This window comes from Aulonocara stuartgranti (assembly GCF_965226115.1).
Source record: "Aulonocara stuartgranti genome assembly, chromosome: 16".
NCBI lineage: Eukaryota > Metazoa > Chordata > Actinopteri > Cichliformes > Cichlidae > Aulonocara > Aulonocara stuartgranti.
This window is the reverse complement of record NC_138952.1, coordinates 32,224,949-32,244,876: the sequence shown is the minus strand read 5'-3', so window position 1 is coordinate 32,244,876 and position 19,928 is coordinate 32,224,949. Positions and strand designations below refer to the sequence as shown.

General features: G+C 40.0%; 1 protein-coding gene across 1 annotated transcript in view; it reads left to right on the top strand.

Annotated features, from left to right (window-relative positions):
- Positions 1 to 19,928, top strand: part of pdia5 (protein disulfide isomerase family A, member 5) — a 73,696-nt gene that overhangs the window by 2,850 nt on the left and 50,918 nt on the right. The window contains exons 2-3 of the mRNA XM_082507376.1: positions 12,659 to 12,785; positions 15,774 to 15,861. Coding sequence (XP_082363502.1) covers positions 12,659 to 12,785; positions 15,774 to 15,861 — 215 coding nt within the window. The remainder of the gene's footprint in view (positions 1 to 12,658; positions 12,786 to 15,773; positions 15,862 to 19,928) is intronic.

Sequence of the window (19,928 nt, the reverse complement as noted above, 5' to 3'; positions counted from 1 at the left end):
GGGCATCAAAACTGATATGTGATATCATGAAAGGAAATGTGCAATTTATTGCTCAGGATGTTGGAGTTATTCCACAGTAGTTCCTGTGCTATGAGCCACTGGGATTTTCTCTTGGCTCTTGATAAAGCCTCTTTGGGTGTTAGGTAGCACTGTCGGGTGTTTGTAGGTGATTCTGTATGGGAGGTGATAAACCACTGCAGCAGTTAGAGGCCAGCTGTCTGGGTGGTAAAGGCCTGCCTGTCAAAACAATTTAATCCAAACACCCTTCTCTCTCACACACACACTCAGACACACACACCCCACCCACACCCACCCCATATACACAATTAACTATCTGGATTGCTTGCCCATGGCTGGTAACTTTAAAATTATGTCTCCTTGTCAATGACACACTACTTTTTTTCAGGCCAGAAAAATCAATGTGTGGCCCTACCTTCTTTCACTGACATTTCATTTACACATTTACAGAAATAGCAGCGTTAGCAGTAGCCATGGGGATGGAGGGGACTTTATTGATGTGTTCCCCGAAACATATCTTTGTGGTATTTGCAGTGTTGAACATGTATTTTAGACATTAATTATATCCACACACTGTCATAACCACACTCTGCCATTAGCGATTGCTTGGTAAATTAATATATGTCGTAATACTTTACATGTTATTTCTGATTGCTGTTTATCTGAAGGAGATGGCCTCCTGGCAGTTTTTACTTGCAATAAAAAAATGTGTACTCTTAAACTTAATAAAACACTAAAAATTGTGTCTTTCGTGTGTTTTGAGCATGATAAATAATCGCTTGGTCCTGGGTGGAAAAAAGAAAAGACTAAATCTATCATGTGTAGAATCTTTAAGACATTTCTCATAGGTCCTAAAAAGAGTTGGACAATGATGAAGAGGAGTTTGGGAAGCTCCTTCCAGCTATAGCCTTTTTAGGTCGTCAGTATTTGTGGGAGGTTTTAATTGAACAGCCTTCCTGAGGACATGACGCAATATCTGGGTTAGTTTGAAGTCAGCACTGTGGATTGACCATTTGAAAACCTTTTATTTTTTTCCCACCATTCTGTTGTTGATTGGATTTGGTTCATTCTCTTGTTGCGTCACCAAACCTCTCCTAAGCTTCAGGGCATGGAAAGGGGCTCTGACATACTTCTGTAACTTTATTGAAACGGTTTAGCTTACATTGTTCTCTAAATAACTGCATCTCACCCTCAGGTAGAAAAGCCTAATGCCTTCCTAATATGAGGATTATGCATTTTGCTGTAGGTTCAACATTTGCGTCATTGTCCCAGAAGTGTTGTAGAGCGTCCACTTGGCCTTTGCTACACTTGTGACATGGCATGTGTTTCTTATGTTTGGAAGTTGTCGACGTATCTGTTGGTGTTTTGCTGTTAGTCTGGTTCTTTTTTAACCTCTTTCTGTATTTCATGGTGTCCTCTTGGTGTGATCTTTGCTGGTGCCCCCTCAGAAAGAGACGGAGAGTAGCAAGAAATCTGGTTTCCCCTATTTGCTGTCAGTTTGTGTTAATGTGTAAATTGTTTCTTATTTCTTTGGTAAAATGTGTTTGCCTATAATTTTAAATCACATGAAGATTGGCTTAAATTTTAGGAGTAATCAGTATAGAAATCCTGGTCATTCTAAAGGTTCACATCTACATGACTGCATTTAGTCATCAGTTATTATTAATATCTATGTGTCCTCCACTTCTCACCTTCAGCTTGTTCTAGCAGATGGCTGCCCTCCTGAGCCTGGTTCTGCCGGAGGTTTCTTCCTGTTAAAAGGGAGTTTTTTCTTTCCACTGTCACCCAGTGCCTGCTCACAGGAGGTCATCTGATTGTTGGCGTTCTCTATGCATTATCGTGGGGGCTTGACCTTACAATATAAGACAGCTGTTGTTGTGATTTGATGCTATACAAAATAAAATGAATTCATATTTGACTCTTTGTAAAAGATTTCTGCTAAAATGTTTGGTTAGTACCAGAAAAGCATCCATGCTTTATTTCACAGCACTGGCTCAGCAGTGTGTTAGTAGGCCAAACTTCTCTCGTGACGTCTGTCAGTGATAGCTGAAATGTGATAGTTGCAAAAGCAGTTAATTGATTGCTCCTCTGCTCATTTGAAAGCTAAGAGGCCTCTAAATCAGCACTCTGTGTGTGTGTGTATGTGTGTTATCAGATGCTAAATAGCTTCCTTTACAATCAGCCAGTCCGCACACACCAACTACACCTGAATGGCTCATTAGTCATAGGAAACTCAAGGCAAGTGCTTGACAAACACTGGTGTGATTTGTGCTGATTCAGTAATGCCCCTAGAACTGGATGCCATTTATTAAGCAGATTTGTCAGAGCAGATGGAGGGTGTGGGCTCGCAGGCAGGGGCTAGGGCTCCTGCTGCTTGGTGTGCACCACATTTTTCTGCGGTGACGTGATGGGATATACCTTTTATGGCAGAGGAGGAAGGTAGTTGTATAACCTACTAATGGATTTCCTCTGCCTTCTGAGGCATATTCAGGGTTGTAATTAGTGATGATGAACGCATTTCAGGTAGATTACCTTCATGAGAATGAATGTTTCACATTTGTACGTGTTTAAGTGATTGCGCCCTTTTTGGTTTTGAGCTTGGATTTGATATGTTTTTTCTTTTTGTTTCACTTTTCTTCAGCTTGTCTTTTTTTGCTACAGTCCCAGCAGGAGAAACGCAGGTTGGAGATCATAGCACATTATTGCAACGGTTACTTTAAAGATGGGAAGCAGGTCTGCGATAACTGACAAATCTGTTGCCATGTAAATGCACAGAATTCCTGTTAACTACTTGCATCCAGAGTCCTCGTTTATTTGAAACGGGAATTAAAATAGTGACATAGTTGCAGCAGGAATGTGATTTAACTGCAAAATGACAATGGCGCTGGCCAGTCCCCTATTGAAAAGACTTTGTCATCAATATGAGTCAGTGTGCAATGTATTGTCTGTGTTGATAAATTAGTTGGCAATTGGGTGCAAACCATTGCCAATTAGGGCTGTGCGATATGACCAAAATCTTATATCGGGATATAAGAATTCTATCATCCCGATAATGATATAAATCACAAAAATGTAACATTTTCTGTAAATTCTGTGAATCTCGGGCAGCTCGACTTGCGGGAAGTGTTTCCAGCTGCGCGTCATGTAGCTGGAGTCGAGTGTTTTAACCGATGCATGAAACGATACATTTTTAGACATAAGTTGTAACGGCCGCCGTTTTCTTTGTGAGTATTTATTACACGGCGTGCTGCGGGGAAAAGCCTGTTCTAACGTTTGAGTCTAAGGTCTATTTTTTAGCACCTGGCGGCTCTTTTTTACTTCTCATCCGTAAATAATCTGCTCTTTCACGTGATTCAGTTTATTTTGAAAAGTCTCAACAGGATCTTTAGCTTTATTATGAAAGGTTTATGTGGAACATAAACAAGCGGACACGCGATGGTGTTACCGTTGTTGTTGCTAACGACAACGCATAAAAACAGGCGCTTGTCCGTCCGTAGTGTGGTTATATTAAATGTAAGAGAAAGAGAGAACTTTAAGAAATGAATATAGCCACTACAATGACCATCAGAACGATGAAAAAATATTGCCGTAAACAGTTTATTTTGCGACACCACGAAACAAACGATAGCGTAAAATGAAACGATCGACGTTTTTATATCGTCATCCGATATATATCGTTATATCGAACAGCCCTATTGCCAGTCTTTCTGAGATTGCAGTCAGTCTGAGTTGGACTGTGATTAGAGATTTAGAGACCAATTTCCTCCCGCCAGGTGACCTGTGAAGTCACCTTGCAACTTGGTCACTGCAACAACTTTCAAGTGTATCAATGCAATCGCTGAGCAACTGTCAGATTTTCATAGGACAGCAACTGCCTTGTAGCTATTTAAACTCAAGTGCAACTGAGCCACTAGTGTTATAAGTCTGACGAAATTGTTGGCGGGTTGTTATCAGCTTCCAAAAGGTTGATTCTGTTCATCTTGACGCGGCGTTTTCAATGTGAGAAACGTTTTGTCACTAATCCAAGTGACTTCTTTAGTCTCAGCTCACTGCAGGTTTCCCCAACCGTATAAACAGTACATTTGCACAGTAAACTGAAACCAGCCCATTGAATAAACAATGGGCTGTCAGGTCAGTTCCTTGATCATTAATATGCAAATTGTCAAACGTTTCTCCCATTGAAAACGCTGCGTCCAGATGCATGATTGAACAAGCATCAAGACGTTATTATTAGGTGATATCAGCTTATCCCAAACATATTATTTTAGGTTCTGTGCACGTTCCGTATCAGATAAACAAAACGAAAACAGTTTGGCAGTAAATCCTTTGTGATATTTAGAGAGTTGTTTTTTAAAAGCTGCGGCTTTTAGTGCTGTCAGATTATATTGTGTCTCCAGATTGTGTTTGCCAAAATCAAATTGATAATAAAGGTAATTATTTCTCTTGAGTTGACTCACCAAGTGGAATTGGGGGCAATTTACCTCTGTAGAGTACAGAGGTAAAACAAAAGAAGCTTGTTTTTCTTTTCCTGCTCTGTTCCTCGTTCTCATTTAGCATTCCCAGTGGAGTCTGATACCTGTGAAAAATGAGTGCTGCTCCCCTTGTATCTAATCTCTATTCATCTGCTTTGTACCAATGACGTTGTCCACCTGTAGAGGGTGGCGATAATGGGGAAATGCAATGTTGGGAAGGTGCGAACACAACACAATTATAATGGCTCTCACAGCGATGGTAGGTGAGCAGAGCTTTCGGAGCTGTTGTTGTGGTACACAGCTTGGTGGTTGCTAGCCACTAGTGGGATTTCTGTTTATTGGTTATACTGCTGATGGGTCACTCGAACAAAGATGTCCTTAGGTTGAGGTCTTTGAAAAACCGGCACTCTAATCTGTAACCGGATTTTAAGAACACTGGTGTATTTCAGCTTAATACACAACATTAAGATGGTATTTACTAATTCATTAATCAAGCAGTAAACTGGGGATATGACTGAGCGGTTAACTAGAATTGAAATGATACGACTTGGATTATATATTCATAAACTAATTCTTGGTTTGCCTTTTTTTTTTTCTTGAAGAAAAATGTGGAATGAGCCTTATCCTTTCATCAGTGACAGTCTTGATGGTCTGTGAAGTATTAAATCCTACTTAATCAGACTCCATGATAACATTTTCTTTCTTGTTTGAACGTGATGAAACTGTAATGTCAGAGCTTTCTCATATTAATATTTTGAAGTAGGAAAAATCTATTAAATCAGCTATTTTTATCTTATCAGGTAACACCTACCACTGGACACATCCCTAAATTTCAGCATGTTCAGATAATGTATTAATGTAATGTTCATCAGATAGTCAGAAATGACAGGAAAATGCAACATAGTTATATGTACAACACAGTGCTGGTTGGTATGACTGTAAAAAGGTTCTATTGAATTTTGGTGCTCTCACAGTTTTGTCATTATTATTATTATTATTATTATTATTATTATTATTATTATTATTATAGATAATCAGGCTTTTCAACTGATTTAAAACAGACCATACTTCGATCAGGATTATATTTTTTCTCCTTATCTTTTAATGCCAGTATTAAAACACATCTTTTAAAGGTTGCCTGTTCTGTTGATGCATTGACTTTTAATTCTATGGTGTTTTCCAATTTTATGCATACTGTGATTTTGCTATTTAATTGTGTCCTTGAGTGTCTTGAAAGATGCCTATAAATAAAAGTTATTATTTTTATTATTATTATATTGAACATAAGTGTTTGTATTATGATAAAAACAAATTAAATAAAACCACACAATGAAAACAATAACAAAAATATGCTCTTAACCCTGTAAGGTCAAGTGGATCAAATTTGATACATACATTTAAAAAAAAAAAAGATCTCTATGTAATCAGCCGCCACAGCAAATGCTAATATAAGAAAAAAAGCACAATTTTGACAGTAAATCTCAGTTTTCTACATGATAAAGAAATATTGCTGTAGTAAATTAAAGAAATTGGTTTATCTATTAGTTTGGTGTAGTGTGATTGAGAATGGGGGAGGCAGAAAAAACAGAGTGATTCTGAACCCTGGGCATTATATTTGACACCCCTGATATAAAGTTACAGAGCTCAGGTTTTTGGTAATTAGTAGTCCATCAATGCATTGTATTACAGAGCTTCCTGCTGTAGTTAATTTGCTGTATTGTGGGGTTTTTGTTTTTTTTGAGACTATATGCTAATCAGCAGCAGTCATAACTTAATATGAAGTGTTATATTTTGGATTGAACAGAATAAATATTATTATTATTATGTATTATTTTCAACTTTCTTTGTTGTGGTTTCAGTACTTCCTGTGATAACTCAGACTGAATGTAATCTTAATGACAAATTAATTTTAAGACTTTCACATCAGACTGAAGGTGATTGACCCTTTGCCTATCAGTAATGTCAACTGACAGCATAATTCAGTGTGCTAGCATAAGGATACATGTGTTTGCTTAGTAAATACATTGCTCGCTTAACGATTTCAATATGAAATTCCATCCATCCGTCTTCTTCCGCTTATCCGGGGCTGGGTTGTGGGGGCGGCAGCCCAAGCAGAGAAGCCCAAACCTCCCTCTGTGTCCTGGGTCTGCCCCGGGCCTCCTCCCTGTGGGACATGCCGGGAACACCTTACCCAGGAGCCATCTTTGTTAGATGCCCAAACCACCTCAACTGGCTCCTTTTGATGTGACGGAGTAGCTTTCTACTCTGAGCTCCTCCCAGATGCCCGAACTTCTCAGACTATCTCTAAAGGAGAGGCCAGCCACCCTTCAGAGGAAGCCCATTTCCACCGCTTGTATCCGCGATCACGTTCCTTTGGTCACTACCCACAGCTCGTGACCATAGAAATTTATAGCTTCGCTTTAACACTCAGCTCTCTTCACTACAACAGACTGGCACAGCGTCCGCATCACTGCAGCCGCAGCATCGATCCGTCTGTCGATCTCCCGCTCCCATCTCCCGTCACTAGTGAACAAGAACTTGTCCCTGTCCTGGGCACTCCACCCTTTTTCCATGGCCTCAGATTTGGAGGTGCTGATTCTCATTCCCACCGCTTCACACTCGGCTGCGAACCGTTCCAAAGTGAGCTGGAGGCCATCACCTGATGGATCCAACAGAACCACATCATCCGCAAAAAGCAGAAATGGGATTCTGAGACCACCCAAGGGAAAGCCCTCCGCCACTTGGCTGCACCTAGAAATTCTGTCCATAAAAATTATGAACAGAATAAGTGACAAAGGGCAGCATTGGCAGAGCCCATCACCCACCAGGAATGAGTCCAACTTATAGCCAACTATGCAGACCAAGCACTTGCAACGGTTGTACTGTATAAGGATGAATGGCCCATAGCAATGGGCCAGACACCACATACTCCCAGAGCACCTGAATTCAAATAAAATAAATAAAAACTCAGCTTTTTGTGACACATGCAGGAGTTTCTCTGTCCTGCATCTATTATGAAATTAGAACACATCAGGTTTAAGTTTGCATTAAAGCTTTCATGATACGGTGTATCGTAAAATGAATGTCAGGCCGTACAGGACAGGTACAGTATTCAGTGTAGGGTGTCATTCTGCTGATTACCTAAGATTAAATGCCAGGTGTCCGTGTCTCTTTACTCTGGACTAGGCTGTAAAACTTGTGAATAGAGTCGGTACGAGTTAATGAGTCAGTGAAACCTATTTCTGTCTGATGATAGCGATACTTCTGTTTTTGAGCATTGGTGAGTCTTTCTGTGAAGTGGGTCAAACAGATTTAGGCGCTTGAACAGACTCATCAATGACAGTGGGGACATGAGCACTTTTAAGAAGCATACATCTTCTTAGTTTTCATCATAAGCAATTATCAATAGGAGATAAACATTAGGTGCAATTGTAAAATATTAGTTTCAGATCAGTTTCTGCTGGGCGGTAGTGGCTTGCTGCTTGTGATCCATTTAAGTCAAGCTTTAATCATTAACCATTCGATTTTTATGGACCACAGTAGCCTGATTGCACAAGTGATTGAGTGTTCAGAAACCATAGACATATTCATGAAATTTACATTCCACTTAGCAATCGTCATGTGGGTCAGTTACTAGAAATTCAGGGGAAAAATAGATCATTATGCCCTCATGGTAATATATATACATTTGCATATGCAATTCACCAATCTTCTCAGACTGTAGCACAGTGCACCATGTGATTCCCCCCCCCCCATAAATACATCATCTTGATTCAAAGACTGCTTTGAAACCATAGATGACTATTTATGAATATGCTAATTTCTTTCCTGGTACTGATACTGAATGCATCATGCTCCATTTTAACCTGTTCAAGATCTTTTTTTTGAATTAGAAGAGTTTAAGGATGAACATAATAAAGACTAATGTCTCCAAAAATGGAACATTTTCACATATTTTCAATAAATAACCAAATAAATTAATTACATTCTTTAAATCTGATGCAAATAATGAAAAATGTTCATTTTTAGAATGATTTACTGTACAAAGTATGTTGTGGGCTCGTTTAACTTCTGTCTCCATAAGACTAAAAGAACAAGAATTTGCTATGAATACATGGGGAGTTGAACTGAATGATTGCGATACCAAGGCAACTGTTTCAAGACTGCTATTATCTGATAGGAAATGGTGTCCTGTACTTATTATACTTATGTACTCTTACATTTATCATCAATAATTGCTATTTATTGCACAAGGCTACCAACTACAGAAAGAAAAGCACTGCCAGCATTCAGCGAATAAGCCAAAGGCTGTGAAAAGGAACCACATTCTCATTCCAACTATTCTTTTTCAGTTACTTTTAACCCACATCTCATCTGATTGCACTTGAAGTTTAACCTCTGCGTTCTTCTAGTTTAGCCTTCTATACATGTGCCCGACTGTAATAAAACTAGCATAAATCATTGGTGGTGTGGTAAATGGCCTGTATTTGTATAGCGCTTTTACTAGTCCCTAAGGACCCCAAAGCGCTTTACACATCCAGTCATCCACCCATTCACACACTGGTGATGGCAAGCTACACTGTACCCACACCCGCACTGACAGAGGCGAGGCTGCCGGACACTGGCGCCACCGGGCCCTCTGACCACCACCAGTAGGCAACGGCGAACTCCCAACTCTTGAGCCACGATCGCCCGTATGGTAATGCTGCTTCTCAATAGGCCTGTCACTTTTGAAGGCTGTCTTGTTATTTCTATTATTGCACATCTACCACTTGAAGATGACACACACTTTGGATGGTGTAAGGCGCTTATAAAGAACAATAACAGACTTTGACAGTAGAAAAATCTGTTTCTCTCCTTGAGTTTTGCAAAAACACCAGTTACCAGCAGACCTTTACTGGAATCCAACCTTTCAGTTTAAAGTTCATCTCTTGACGAACTGTTTTACTTCATTAAACCAAGCTTTGTTGGCCTAATCACTTTGTTCCTTACAACAGCCAAATTAGGAAATTTTGTTCCAATTGCTGGAAACTCTCTGAAATATCAAACATAGCTGGAAGGTCTGAAAGTTGGCTCTGGAAAGTTTCTAACTTTTGCCAAAGATGGCAGCTTGCTTCATATTAGACAGAACTGTCGATTCATTAAATCCTATTTCCATCTTCAGTCAGATATTCCTAGTCAGTCACTAAAGATGACCATCTAACGTTGTTTTAACTCAACACCAGTGCATGTATATGCATGGCTATGCAAATACTAGACTGATTAATGATTTACTGGCGTTTTAAGAGCCGAGAAGGACTAAACATAATAATATGAGGCTAGACAAGCAGAGGCCTATAGCAGATGGACTCCTATTTGACTCTAGACTACTTTAATATGCAGAGGTTTTTATGGTCATCTTAATGACATCCCCACTTGGGTTGTGTTTGTCCAAAGGATATTGCTCCAGAAGTCTTGTGGTTTCTTCAGATCCAAACTTAATGCAAATCTAACCTGTGCTGCCATGTTCCTTTTACAGCGAAGAGTGTTTCTCCTTTACAACTCTTGCAAAAAAGCCATACTTGCTCAGTCGTTTTCTAATTGTGCTGAACTTTAACATTTAGTATACTAGCTGAGGCCTGTAACTTCTCTGAGTGTTTTGCAGTCTGAACTTGGGGTGAACTGGCTGGCATGTTCAGCTCCTGGGAAGACTGACTGGTCTTGAATGTTTTTCACGTGTGAATAATCTCAATCTGGACTTCAAATTGTTTGGAAAGGCCTTTTAACCCCCTCACAGCTTACTGAGCAGCAGCAATTGCTTCTGTAAGATCACTGCTGATGTCTTTACCTTAGTATTGTGCTAACACACATCTTACCAGACCACCCAACTCCCAAAACTTCTGCTTTTACAGTTGCGGTCGCTCTTGCTAATGATCAGTTAATTAAATGTATTTAATTAGCAGCATCTGTTTACTCCTTACCCAGTAAAGGAAACAGCCTGTGTGTGAAAGCCTTACTGCTAAGACTTTATATAAATGCAAAATAAATGGATTATAGTGCCAAAGTGGTTTGAAGTACTGTTTTGCTCTAACACAGGGTCACTTTGAGTCCTTTTTCAACTCAAATGTGAATTAGCAGGACGCTCTTTTCAGAGCCACTTTTCAAGCCGACAGCAATTTAAAAAGAAAAACAAAAGAACAAAAGAATGAGTGTGGTAATAATTTGATTATTACAATGAATGTTGGTTTGAGAAACTCGCAGTGCTCCTCTTGCGCAGAGCAAAGACTCATGGTGTCAATGTATTTATTGTCATTTTTTCTATTTGTTTCCCCATCATTTAGTTTTCATTAAGATCTATGTCTGAGTTCCGTGGTGCACTATGTGTTATGTTGCACCACTTTACTTTGTTCCTTTCCCAATCAAGTAACCAACAGCTCCATTGGTGGCTTGATAAAAGCTACCTTCAGCTCCTCCCCTGTCACAAGGGGTCACCACAGCAGGTACCACATCTTTCTTTTTTACGCCAGGTAGTCTTCCTGATGCAACCTTAAAAGGGTTTTGCATCTCTAGCTGGAACTGCACCAGCAACCTTTCACTTGCCAAACAATTGTGGAAACCAGGGGTGGGGAACTTCAGGCCTCAGGGGCTGGTGTCCTGCAGGTTTTAGATGTGTCCTTGATCCAACACAGCTGATTTAAATGGATTAAAAAAAAAACCTCCTCAACATGCCATGAAGTTCTCCAGAGGCCTGGTAATGAACTAATCATTTGGCTCAGATGTGTGTTGACCCAGGGTGAGATCTAAATCCTGCAGGACACCGGCCCTTGAGGCCTGGAGTTCCCCACCCCTGGTTAGACCGTTAGACTATGGATCCACCATTTATGGCTTTATGTTCGTCATTATGTGTCTCAGAAGAACAGTTTCAGAACATCATTGAATATTTAGGAACTGATTAAGCAAGAATCAAATTTGGTTAACTTGACTCTAATCCTTCTTGGGGACCATGAAGCACCATATTTCCTGTCTTAGATAAAAAAAGGCAGCCTGCCTCCTCATCCTTATCTCGCCTCCATCCTGCTGTCATAACCACTGAATGCCAACCTATTTAGACAAGTGTCACCCAGGTAGCCTCTAATTATCCCGCCCTTTGCCATCTGCTTCCCATGGGTCCAAAACAAATGCTTACACAGCTCGTGTTTATCTTGTCACATCAGTGTAATAAGACCACTGCACAAGTTACAAAACATAAACAGACCCCAGCCCTATATTTAATATTCCTCACGTTATATATGATACTGTGTGCAATATGGGGTATTTAAGTTGCCTCCTCTAAGCCTTTTAAGCTCTGTGTTCATTTTGAAGTTTACAGATGGTTTACAGAAAACAGTTTCTTTTTGTTCCTTGTAGTCTCACAACAGGAGAAAATCAAGTGGAGAATTAAAATTAGAAAGTAAGCCTGACAGGTGCTTGTTTCCAGGTTATAACAGCCGTCACTGAGGGAGCAGGCCATGTTTGATGTCTAATTTAGTTCTCCGTAGGCAGAAATGAAGGGCTTTTTAATGAATCGGGATGGCAGAGAGATGATTACAATGCACGGAAATAACTTTATATGGCAGAGTATAACCAGTCTACTCTCTCTCTCGCTCTTTTTAATTCCATAATTTGTCTTTGATTAAAGTGCACGCCTCTCAGTGTGGGATTTGTTTTCCATATTAGGCCTTTCACAGTATTAGCTCACCTACCAGTGTCTGAAAAGTTAAAGGAGCCGTTCAGACTAATGATACAAATCCCCTCCTGTTGCCGTCTGCTGAACCCACTCTCTGTATAGGAGGATTTTTATAAGCAAAATTCTGTCTCGTTTGTACCATTGTAAAGGAAAGATAATCAGTAACTGTATAAATGTATATAAGAGCATCAACACTGCATGTCTGGTTCAAGGAATACTCGGTAAATATTGTGTGTTTTTATGAGTGGGTCTTGTGGTTTCATAAGGACTAGGTCATCAAAAATGATCCTGCTGGACCACTTAATGTATAAAGTGAATACTTATCTAACCTGAAAACACTGACTTATTGATTTGTTCTGAAATGGGCTAATTTACTAAATAATAATTTGTCTTTTTTCTACATTTAATGCTATGGAGAGATCTTATTGTGGTAATATTCGTGAATGTGTGTGTGTTTCACCAGGTGTGGCTCCTGTCGGTGCTGGAGGCAGTGAAGGTGTCTCCTCTCATAGAGAAAGTCAGTGACCACAAAGACTTCAAGAAGCTGCTCAGGACGAGAACAAATGTTCTGGTGCTCTACACGGAAACAGGTCAGAGAAGGCAGCCATCTCGTCGTGATCGGTATACCATATATGGATGCAGATTTTTCCACAAACACGCACGCGACAAATTCACTCATTTAGTTTTTGCTGCTGTGTCTGTCAAAGGAGGGGTTGGGGATAAACAATCGTGTTAATGGCTGGTGGATAATGCCGGTATTATCTCAGTAACTCTCAAACACTGTCGCTGTAGAGGTTGTTGTGGAGTGCCGGAAAACAACATGCATTTCATACACATGCATTGTGTTAACAAAAGTGGTAACTATGGCTGCACAGCTATGGCCAACATGATTATCGCAATTATTTTTGAGCAGTGTTGAGATCAGCATTATTTGTCATGATTATCCATTGCTTTTTAGTGTGATACAAATGTCACGCAAACACAGCAGCACTTTCACATCCATGTTGTGCGGCATTCCCGCTAAATAAAACCGGTCCCGTTTAGTGGACACGCGTCTTTTGGGGAAATGCAACGTGGGTGACGTCAGTGCATCTTTGCGAGCTGACGCGCTGCACAGACTGGCTTTTATGGATTTGATGTGCAACCGCTGCATTGTTTTCCTTTGCCTTCATTCATTCACCAAGTTCACATGGATGAGTGAGTTAGTTGTATTGCTTTGCACTGCAGGCACAACTCTCCACCACTGTTTGCATACGATTTGTTCCTGATTAACACCACTTGCATTTCCAAACAACACATGGTGATCGCTTCTAGGGACAAGGTCTTCAGCTTTTGCTACGACAGACATTTGATTGATTGATCGATTTTGTATGACTAGCTCTGTGTTATATCACTGCAGTTAAGGGTGCCTAGCAAACTTTGCACTAAACAATGCAGGGAACAGCTGTGACTTGAGTTTTCAGTATCACCAGATTGTGTTCATTTAATTGTGGGAAGCCAAATATATCATTAAGAATACAATTTTATTAATTGTGCAACCCTAGTGATAACCATCATGAAATTGCACGTTTTAGCATATTTTATGATTTGAGATTGAGGGCGTGCAATGTCATGTTATTGTCAGAGAAGGTAAGAATGAAATTTGCAATTTCCGGAAGCCTTAGTTACTAGTTACTTAGTTACTACATCTAAGTGTATTATTTTTAAGAGCATCCTAAATTGTGTACAGTCAGATGCCTCTTAAGAGCTGTTTCCTTCAATTGTGGGTGTGTAAGTGCAGCTGATGCGCAACATCCCGACAATTCACCTTCAGGGGTTCAAAAAGGCCAGATTCACAGAGTTGGATTAAGAGAATTTGAGGGGTGCGTGCCCATTAACTGCATGTGCCGCTGATTGTCTTTTGTTATGATTTTTGCTCTTGTACGTGGAAACTGTCTGATTTTTGTAGAGGGAAAACACCAAATTAATTAAAATTCCTTTAATCGCCCGCTCTAATTAGGAAGTGGTTTTGTGGAGTGGCGCTTTGCCCAAATTCGATAGCATTCATTAAAAAACATTCTAGCACAGTATCTTCAAATGGATTCAGAAACAATGTTTTGCCCAGCTTTAGCCTCTAGCTCGCTTTCAAAGAATGATCGCAGCGGTCTGTTTCAATAAGGAAATTGGAAATGCTTATGGAATTAAAGAGTAGCTGTTAAATAGAAGCTAAAATGGTCAAATATAATTATACAGCTCTAAAGTACATTTTGTTTCCTGCTATCCATTAGCGAACGCTTACGCACCCCAGCAGCTTCTAATTCCATTTTGCAGATTTCCAAGAAGGAGTTCTTCCTGTTCATAATAAAAAAGAAGCAAACTTATATTGCTCAATAATCCACAGAGGACTCTGAGGCCTCTTTATAGCCACAGATATATTTCTTGATTAATGAGCCATATCGGCCTATATTAGCCCATTGGCTTCTATGTATCCAGCTGCGCATCGGATTGATCACCGGCTGTAACTTCACCCAGACATTCCTGCTTTAAAGTCACTGAAGATTGCCCTCATGTAGGCCTCGATTATACCTCAAGGCACTTCACATTCATTCCCCCCTGATTAAACACAACCGTGCCCTGTTCTGTGTTCACCACCAGCCTCTGCAGTCAGTCACATCCCTGCTGAGTTTTGATCTGGTTGGTATTCATCATCCTTAACGCTGTCAACCAGTCGGTACCTGCTCACCTCCTATTCCGTACAATACCCTGATCCTGAGTTGCCAGATGTTTTTGTTGCCAACTCCAAGGCAGAACCCTGGGAAGTTGTGGCAGTGCCCTTACATCTAAATATAGTCTTTGCCTGGAGCATTGTGAGGAGCTGTTTTCTTTATGCAGTGAAAAACGCACATTTGGCTTCAGGGGAGTATAAAAATGATGTACTGCGTTGCACAAGAGCTGGAATATTACACTTTGTTTACTTTACTCAAAGGGATGTACCTAACTTGACGTAGCTGATGAAAATCAGTAACATTACACAGTGTTATTCTAGCTGGTGCAGTTTATATCCCACTAGTTTCTCTTTCTTAACACAGAAGGCAAGCTGCACAGCTCAGCCATATTGTGAGATATTGTGCACGTTTCCGGTGGTTGCGAACGCTCTAAACTCGGCGATCCCACACAAACCTTGCTGTTGGGATCATGCAGTTGGTGCAAACATGTTTGCTATGCTTTCCCATTTGTCGCACCGTTAGAGAGTGCTTCATTAGATCCAGAGTCTTTGTGTCGCCTTATAATCCTTCCATCTCCTGTTTAGTCACACTATTGTAAGATTTTGAAAGCTGATGTAACTTAAACCCCCTCGCTGAGCCCATCCGTTGAAAGGTAGTAGAAAATGCTCCCCCGTCACCCTTCTAACCCAAACTCAGCGATGTCTTTCTTCGTCACTCGGTGCTTTAGAAAGATGGTGAGCTCCACTGTAACTCGATTCTTTTTCTCTGTGCTTGTCATGACAGTGTCTCCTGTGTCTCATGGCTCTGGGTTGTCCTGGGCTATTGAGTGGCTTTGGTAAAAAGGCTTGACTGCGCTTTATTCTGTGTCTGTAGCTACATCAGGGGACTCCCACCTGAAACTGCTTTCTGATGTCGCCCAGACGGTGAAGGGCCAAGGGACTATTGCCTGGGTCAACTGTGGGTAAGTAAGGGGGTGATTTGAAAAACACATTCTAAGACTTCTTTCTCTATAAGTCTAAGACTCCCTGACATTACAGACTGTTTTGTCCTAGAAATTTTCTGACAGCAACTATAAGGCCAGAGCAATTTACTCCTCCCAAGAGTGTCTCTGCCACCATCCATCTGCAGAATAATTTATGGCTTTTCCACTGGGGTGTAAATGGCCTCGTCTCACTGGTTCTACTGGCACAATCTGACAGGAGGCCACTCACTTATTAAAGCTATTGAAGTTTTTAGTCTAATGTATTACATCTCTTTACACCATTTTAGTTCTTCCTTTTCACTGGGTCTCTTTCTTTCTGTTTTTTTTGTTTTGTTTTGTTTTGTTTTTTGAAAAGGTAAATAAATGCTAATCACGTCTCTTGCTTAAAGCTATATGCTAATTCTCAGGTGAGGGCGCCACGTAATTATGGTTCATACAGTTTTTTTTTCTCTGCATTTAATTTTTTACTTTAAGTTTTTTTGCATGTTTGAAAAAAAACTGGTTGCATTAGTCATGTGTGTAATTTCAATTTATTAGTCAATTCAGTTCAATTTATTAGTTGATTTCATTGCTTAAAAATCAATCGATACTTGTGCCAATAACACAATTTTGGTGTTTTAAAAAAATGCTAAATGCTGCCATAGTTTACCTCAAGAAATATTTTTCAAAGCCTTTTTTCATTTAACATTAAAAACAGAGCTTCTCTCAGACATAATTACAATATTTGAAGAGCTTAGAGGGAAGTCTAAACTTAATAATAAACACAAACAAGTCATCTTATAAAAAATCATCATCTAAGGCACAGGTCTCAAACTCCAGGCCTCGAGGCCCAGTGTCCTGCAAGTTTTTATTTCAATGGCTAAATTACCTCCTCAACATGTCTTAAGGTTCTCCAGAATCCTGGTAATGAACTAATCATTTGATTCAGGTGTGTTGAAACAGGGTGATAGCTAAAACCTGCAGGACACCCGTCCTTGAGGCCTGGAGCTCGACACCCCTGATCTAAGGAGATGAATCGAATCAGACTATTATAACTTCTTAATATCTCAATTGGTGGAGAATTTACACCAGAAATGGGCTCCATAGAGGCAAAATTTAAAATCTGAAATCAGATAACGATACAACAAACACATAACAATGATTATAATATAGAAGATTAATGCAAATATATATAAAAACAAAGAAGTTACATGGATTCAACAAAAATATTCTAGATGTGTGTTAAATGCAATGATTCGAAAGGGACCTTTGTTTTTCCATCGTGTGTGGGATGTGCAGATTGTGATGGGAAAAAGTATTTCTAAACCGGTCCCGCTACAGCCTTAATTTTTAAATTCTTGGTTTAATCAATTATCAGTAAAGAATGAATGGATGCTGATGGGCCTTAGTCTGCTAAGAAGAAAACAAATGGGCTTATGGGTACAACAAATGTTGTCAAGCCTGCCATTAAAAATTTTTTTAAAAAAAAGTTTTTTAAGGGAAACTTTTGAATCTTTATGGGGAGCATTTATGGATTTTTGTCAACAATGGCCTGGTCTGAAGAGGATGTGGACAACTGACAGTTTTTCATACTTCCTCAATAAAGACGACGTTAAAAAAAAAAAGCTCCTGCTCTTTTTGAGAATAGTCAAATTGATATCGAATTTTTAAGATCAGTACTGATATTTGGTGGCTTCCAGTGTTCCGAGATTTTGGCCAATATTCTTTCGGAAGCACGAAACATAAACAGATTTCCCTGAAATGTTTTATGTGTAGTTATTTCCCTTTCTAGCAGAGGCACTGTATGTCCAGGTTTTCTGTTTGTTTGTTCTACAGAAATTGTTTTTGGTTTTTTTTTAGTTTTGCTTTTGTTTTGCTTTTTTGCCAAAACTCAAAAGAAATTATGAGCCAATCACAAAACAAATCTGTGACCTGTCAACACCCCCAGATGTCATATAGGGTTTTAGTCTGTTTTGGCTGAGCCACAGTGAGAAATTTGTCTCTAAGCCACTCCAGTGTAGTCTCTAACTGCTTTAAGGTGAATCATTGCTCTGATCCCAGGTCACATGCAGGTTTTAAAGGACATCTGTGTCACTTAAATGTGACGGATGAATCCACATGATATGTGGTGAAACTGTTGCAAAACCACATTTTAGGGGGTTTTGGTCCTTTCGCTTAACAGTTAATTTAGTCATAAAGAAAAATAATTATGCACTTATCCCACACTTTTCCTTTAAAGGGAGAACAATCATGACTTTCTGGAAAACAACAATCCCAGGCTCGCTCTGTGGAACTGCTAAATGCTAGATACTTCGAAGACACAGACAAGAATTGTTTTCTCCAAGCATAACTTGGTTTTCTCCCCAGTGATCTGACTTGATCTTGTTGTTTTCCGTGCCCTTCTGATGTTCAGTTCCACTATTTCTTTTTACCTGTCAACCCATCACCTGTCTTCTTTGCCAGATGGGAAAGAACAGATCATAAAACAGGAAACTATGAGGAAGGGAGTAACTCCCCTTTGACACCTAGTGCACATGCCAACATTCACAATCTCTCTCAACCTTATCCGGGATTGAAGACCGGGCGGTTAGAAAGGAAAAGAAACTAAATACAAACCGGTGCGAAGGAATTGCCAGAGGCTTTGGTTTCCATGTTTCCCTACAAAGACACTCCACGATGCGTGTCTTTCTTGAGTGTTTACTTTTTGACTCACCTGCTGTTTTTTGTCAGGGAGACTATGGAATTATCTCTCTTCCTTCTCCAAGAACTCCAGCATTTAGGAGAGTGTGCGAATGCTAAGTAGAGATTCACACCGAGCCAGATTCCCGCCAGGGGAGCTAGAGCAAGCTGGGTTCATCACTACAGGACACATGGACCCAGTGCCAGGCTCTGTAGCAAAGCATTGTGCTTTTTGGCATATTTCTCGACAGTCTCAAATGGAGCGGTTCCAAGCTGAAGCTCCAGCTGAGAGCTCATGGTGGACAGAGGGAGAGAGAGTAGAGTGCATATCGCTGTGTGAGAATGGTCATCTCTGCCAACGAAGAGAGCCACAGAGGCCAGAATGACACACTTTGAACAGATGACAGGGACCTGAGTGTTGGCCAACTGGGATCCACCCGTGGGATGAATGATCTCATACAGGAAGAAAGGACAGGACTGGGCTGTCCCTCCTAAACTCCACTTCAAATGTAGCATAAACAGAGCATTGAAACATATATGATCCTGTAAGGCACAGTGTGAAAACCAGAACACAAACAAATGAAGGGATTAGGATTTGCGTTTTAGAAGAGTAATAATTGAATGGCGTGCAGAGCTTCATCCTCTTTGCGTGGTGAATCCATTATTAATCCTTTACAAAGTGGCTCTGTTGACTTTGGCCTAGTGTGAAGGTTTGGCTCCAACTTGTTACTTGAATCATTCGCTAGTCTTCAAAGTCTTCCTTTCACAATCACCTTCTTCCAGGTATTTTGTGGTAAACTATGGTTGTTCCAGTTGACCCAGTGATCTCCAGTTACTTGTGAATAAAGGAAATATTGAACTTTTTTTTTTCCTGTTAATTTACAGTTATGGAAAAATACATTTTTGCACAAGACTCCTTTGTAAAACCAAGTATGCCCCATGATTTATGAGTGTGTAGAGTTACCTTTAGCAGCATTGATGTGAAGTAACTGTTCTGTGTATAGTTTGATCAGTCACTCAGTCATTGTGGAGGAATGTTGACCCACTCACACAATACCTTGTAATGACAGTAAATAAGTTTAAAAAAAAAAAGGTTTTCTTGAAATTCTTGCAAATTTGTTGAAAATAAAAACAAAAATCTAACACAGTATTTAAAGCCATTGCCATCACTGTGTAAATTGAGCTCAGGCACATTCTGCTTCCACCAAGCATCTGTCAGATATTTCTACAACTTGATTGGACTCCACCTGTGATTAGGGATGGGTACCGGTATCCGGTGCCATTATGGCACCGGTTCTGACATAAACGGTAGTAACCAGACCGAAAAGCAGCGCACATTTCGGTGCTTTTTTTTTTTTTTACTGAAATGTCATACACTTTGGATTCTA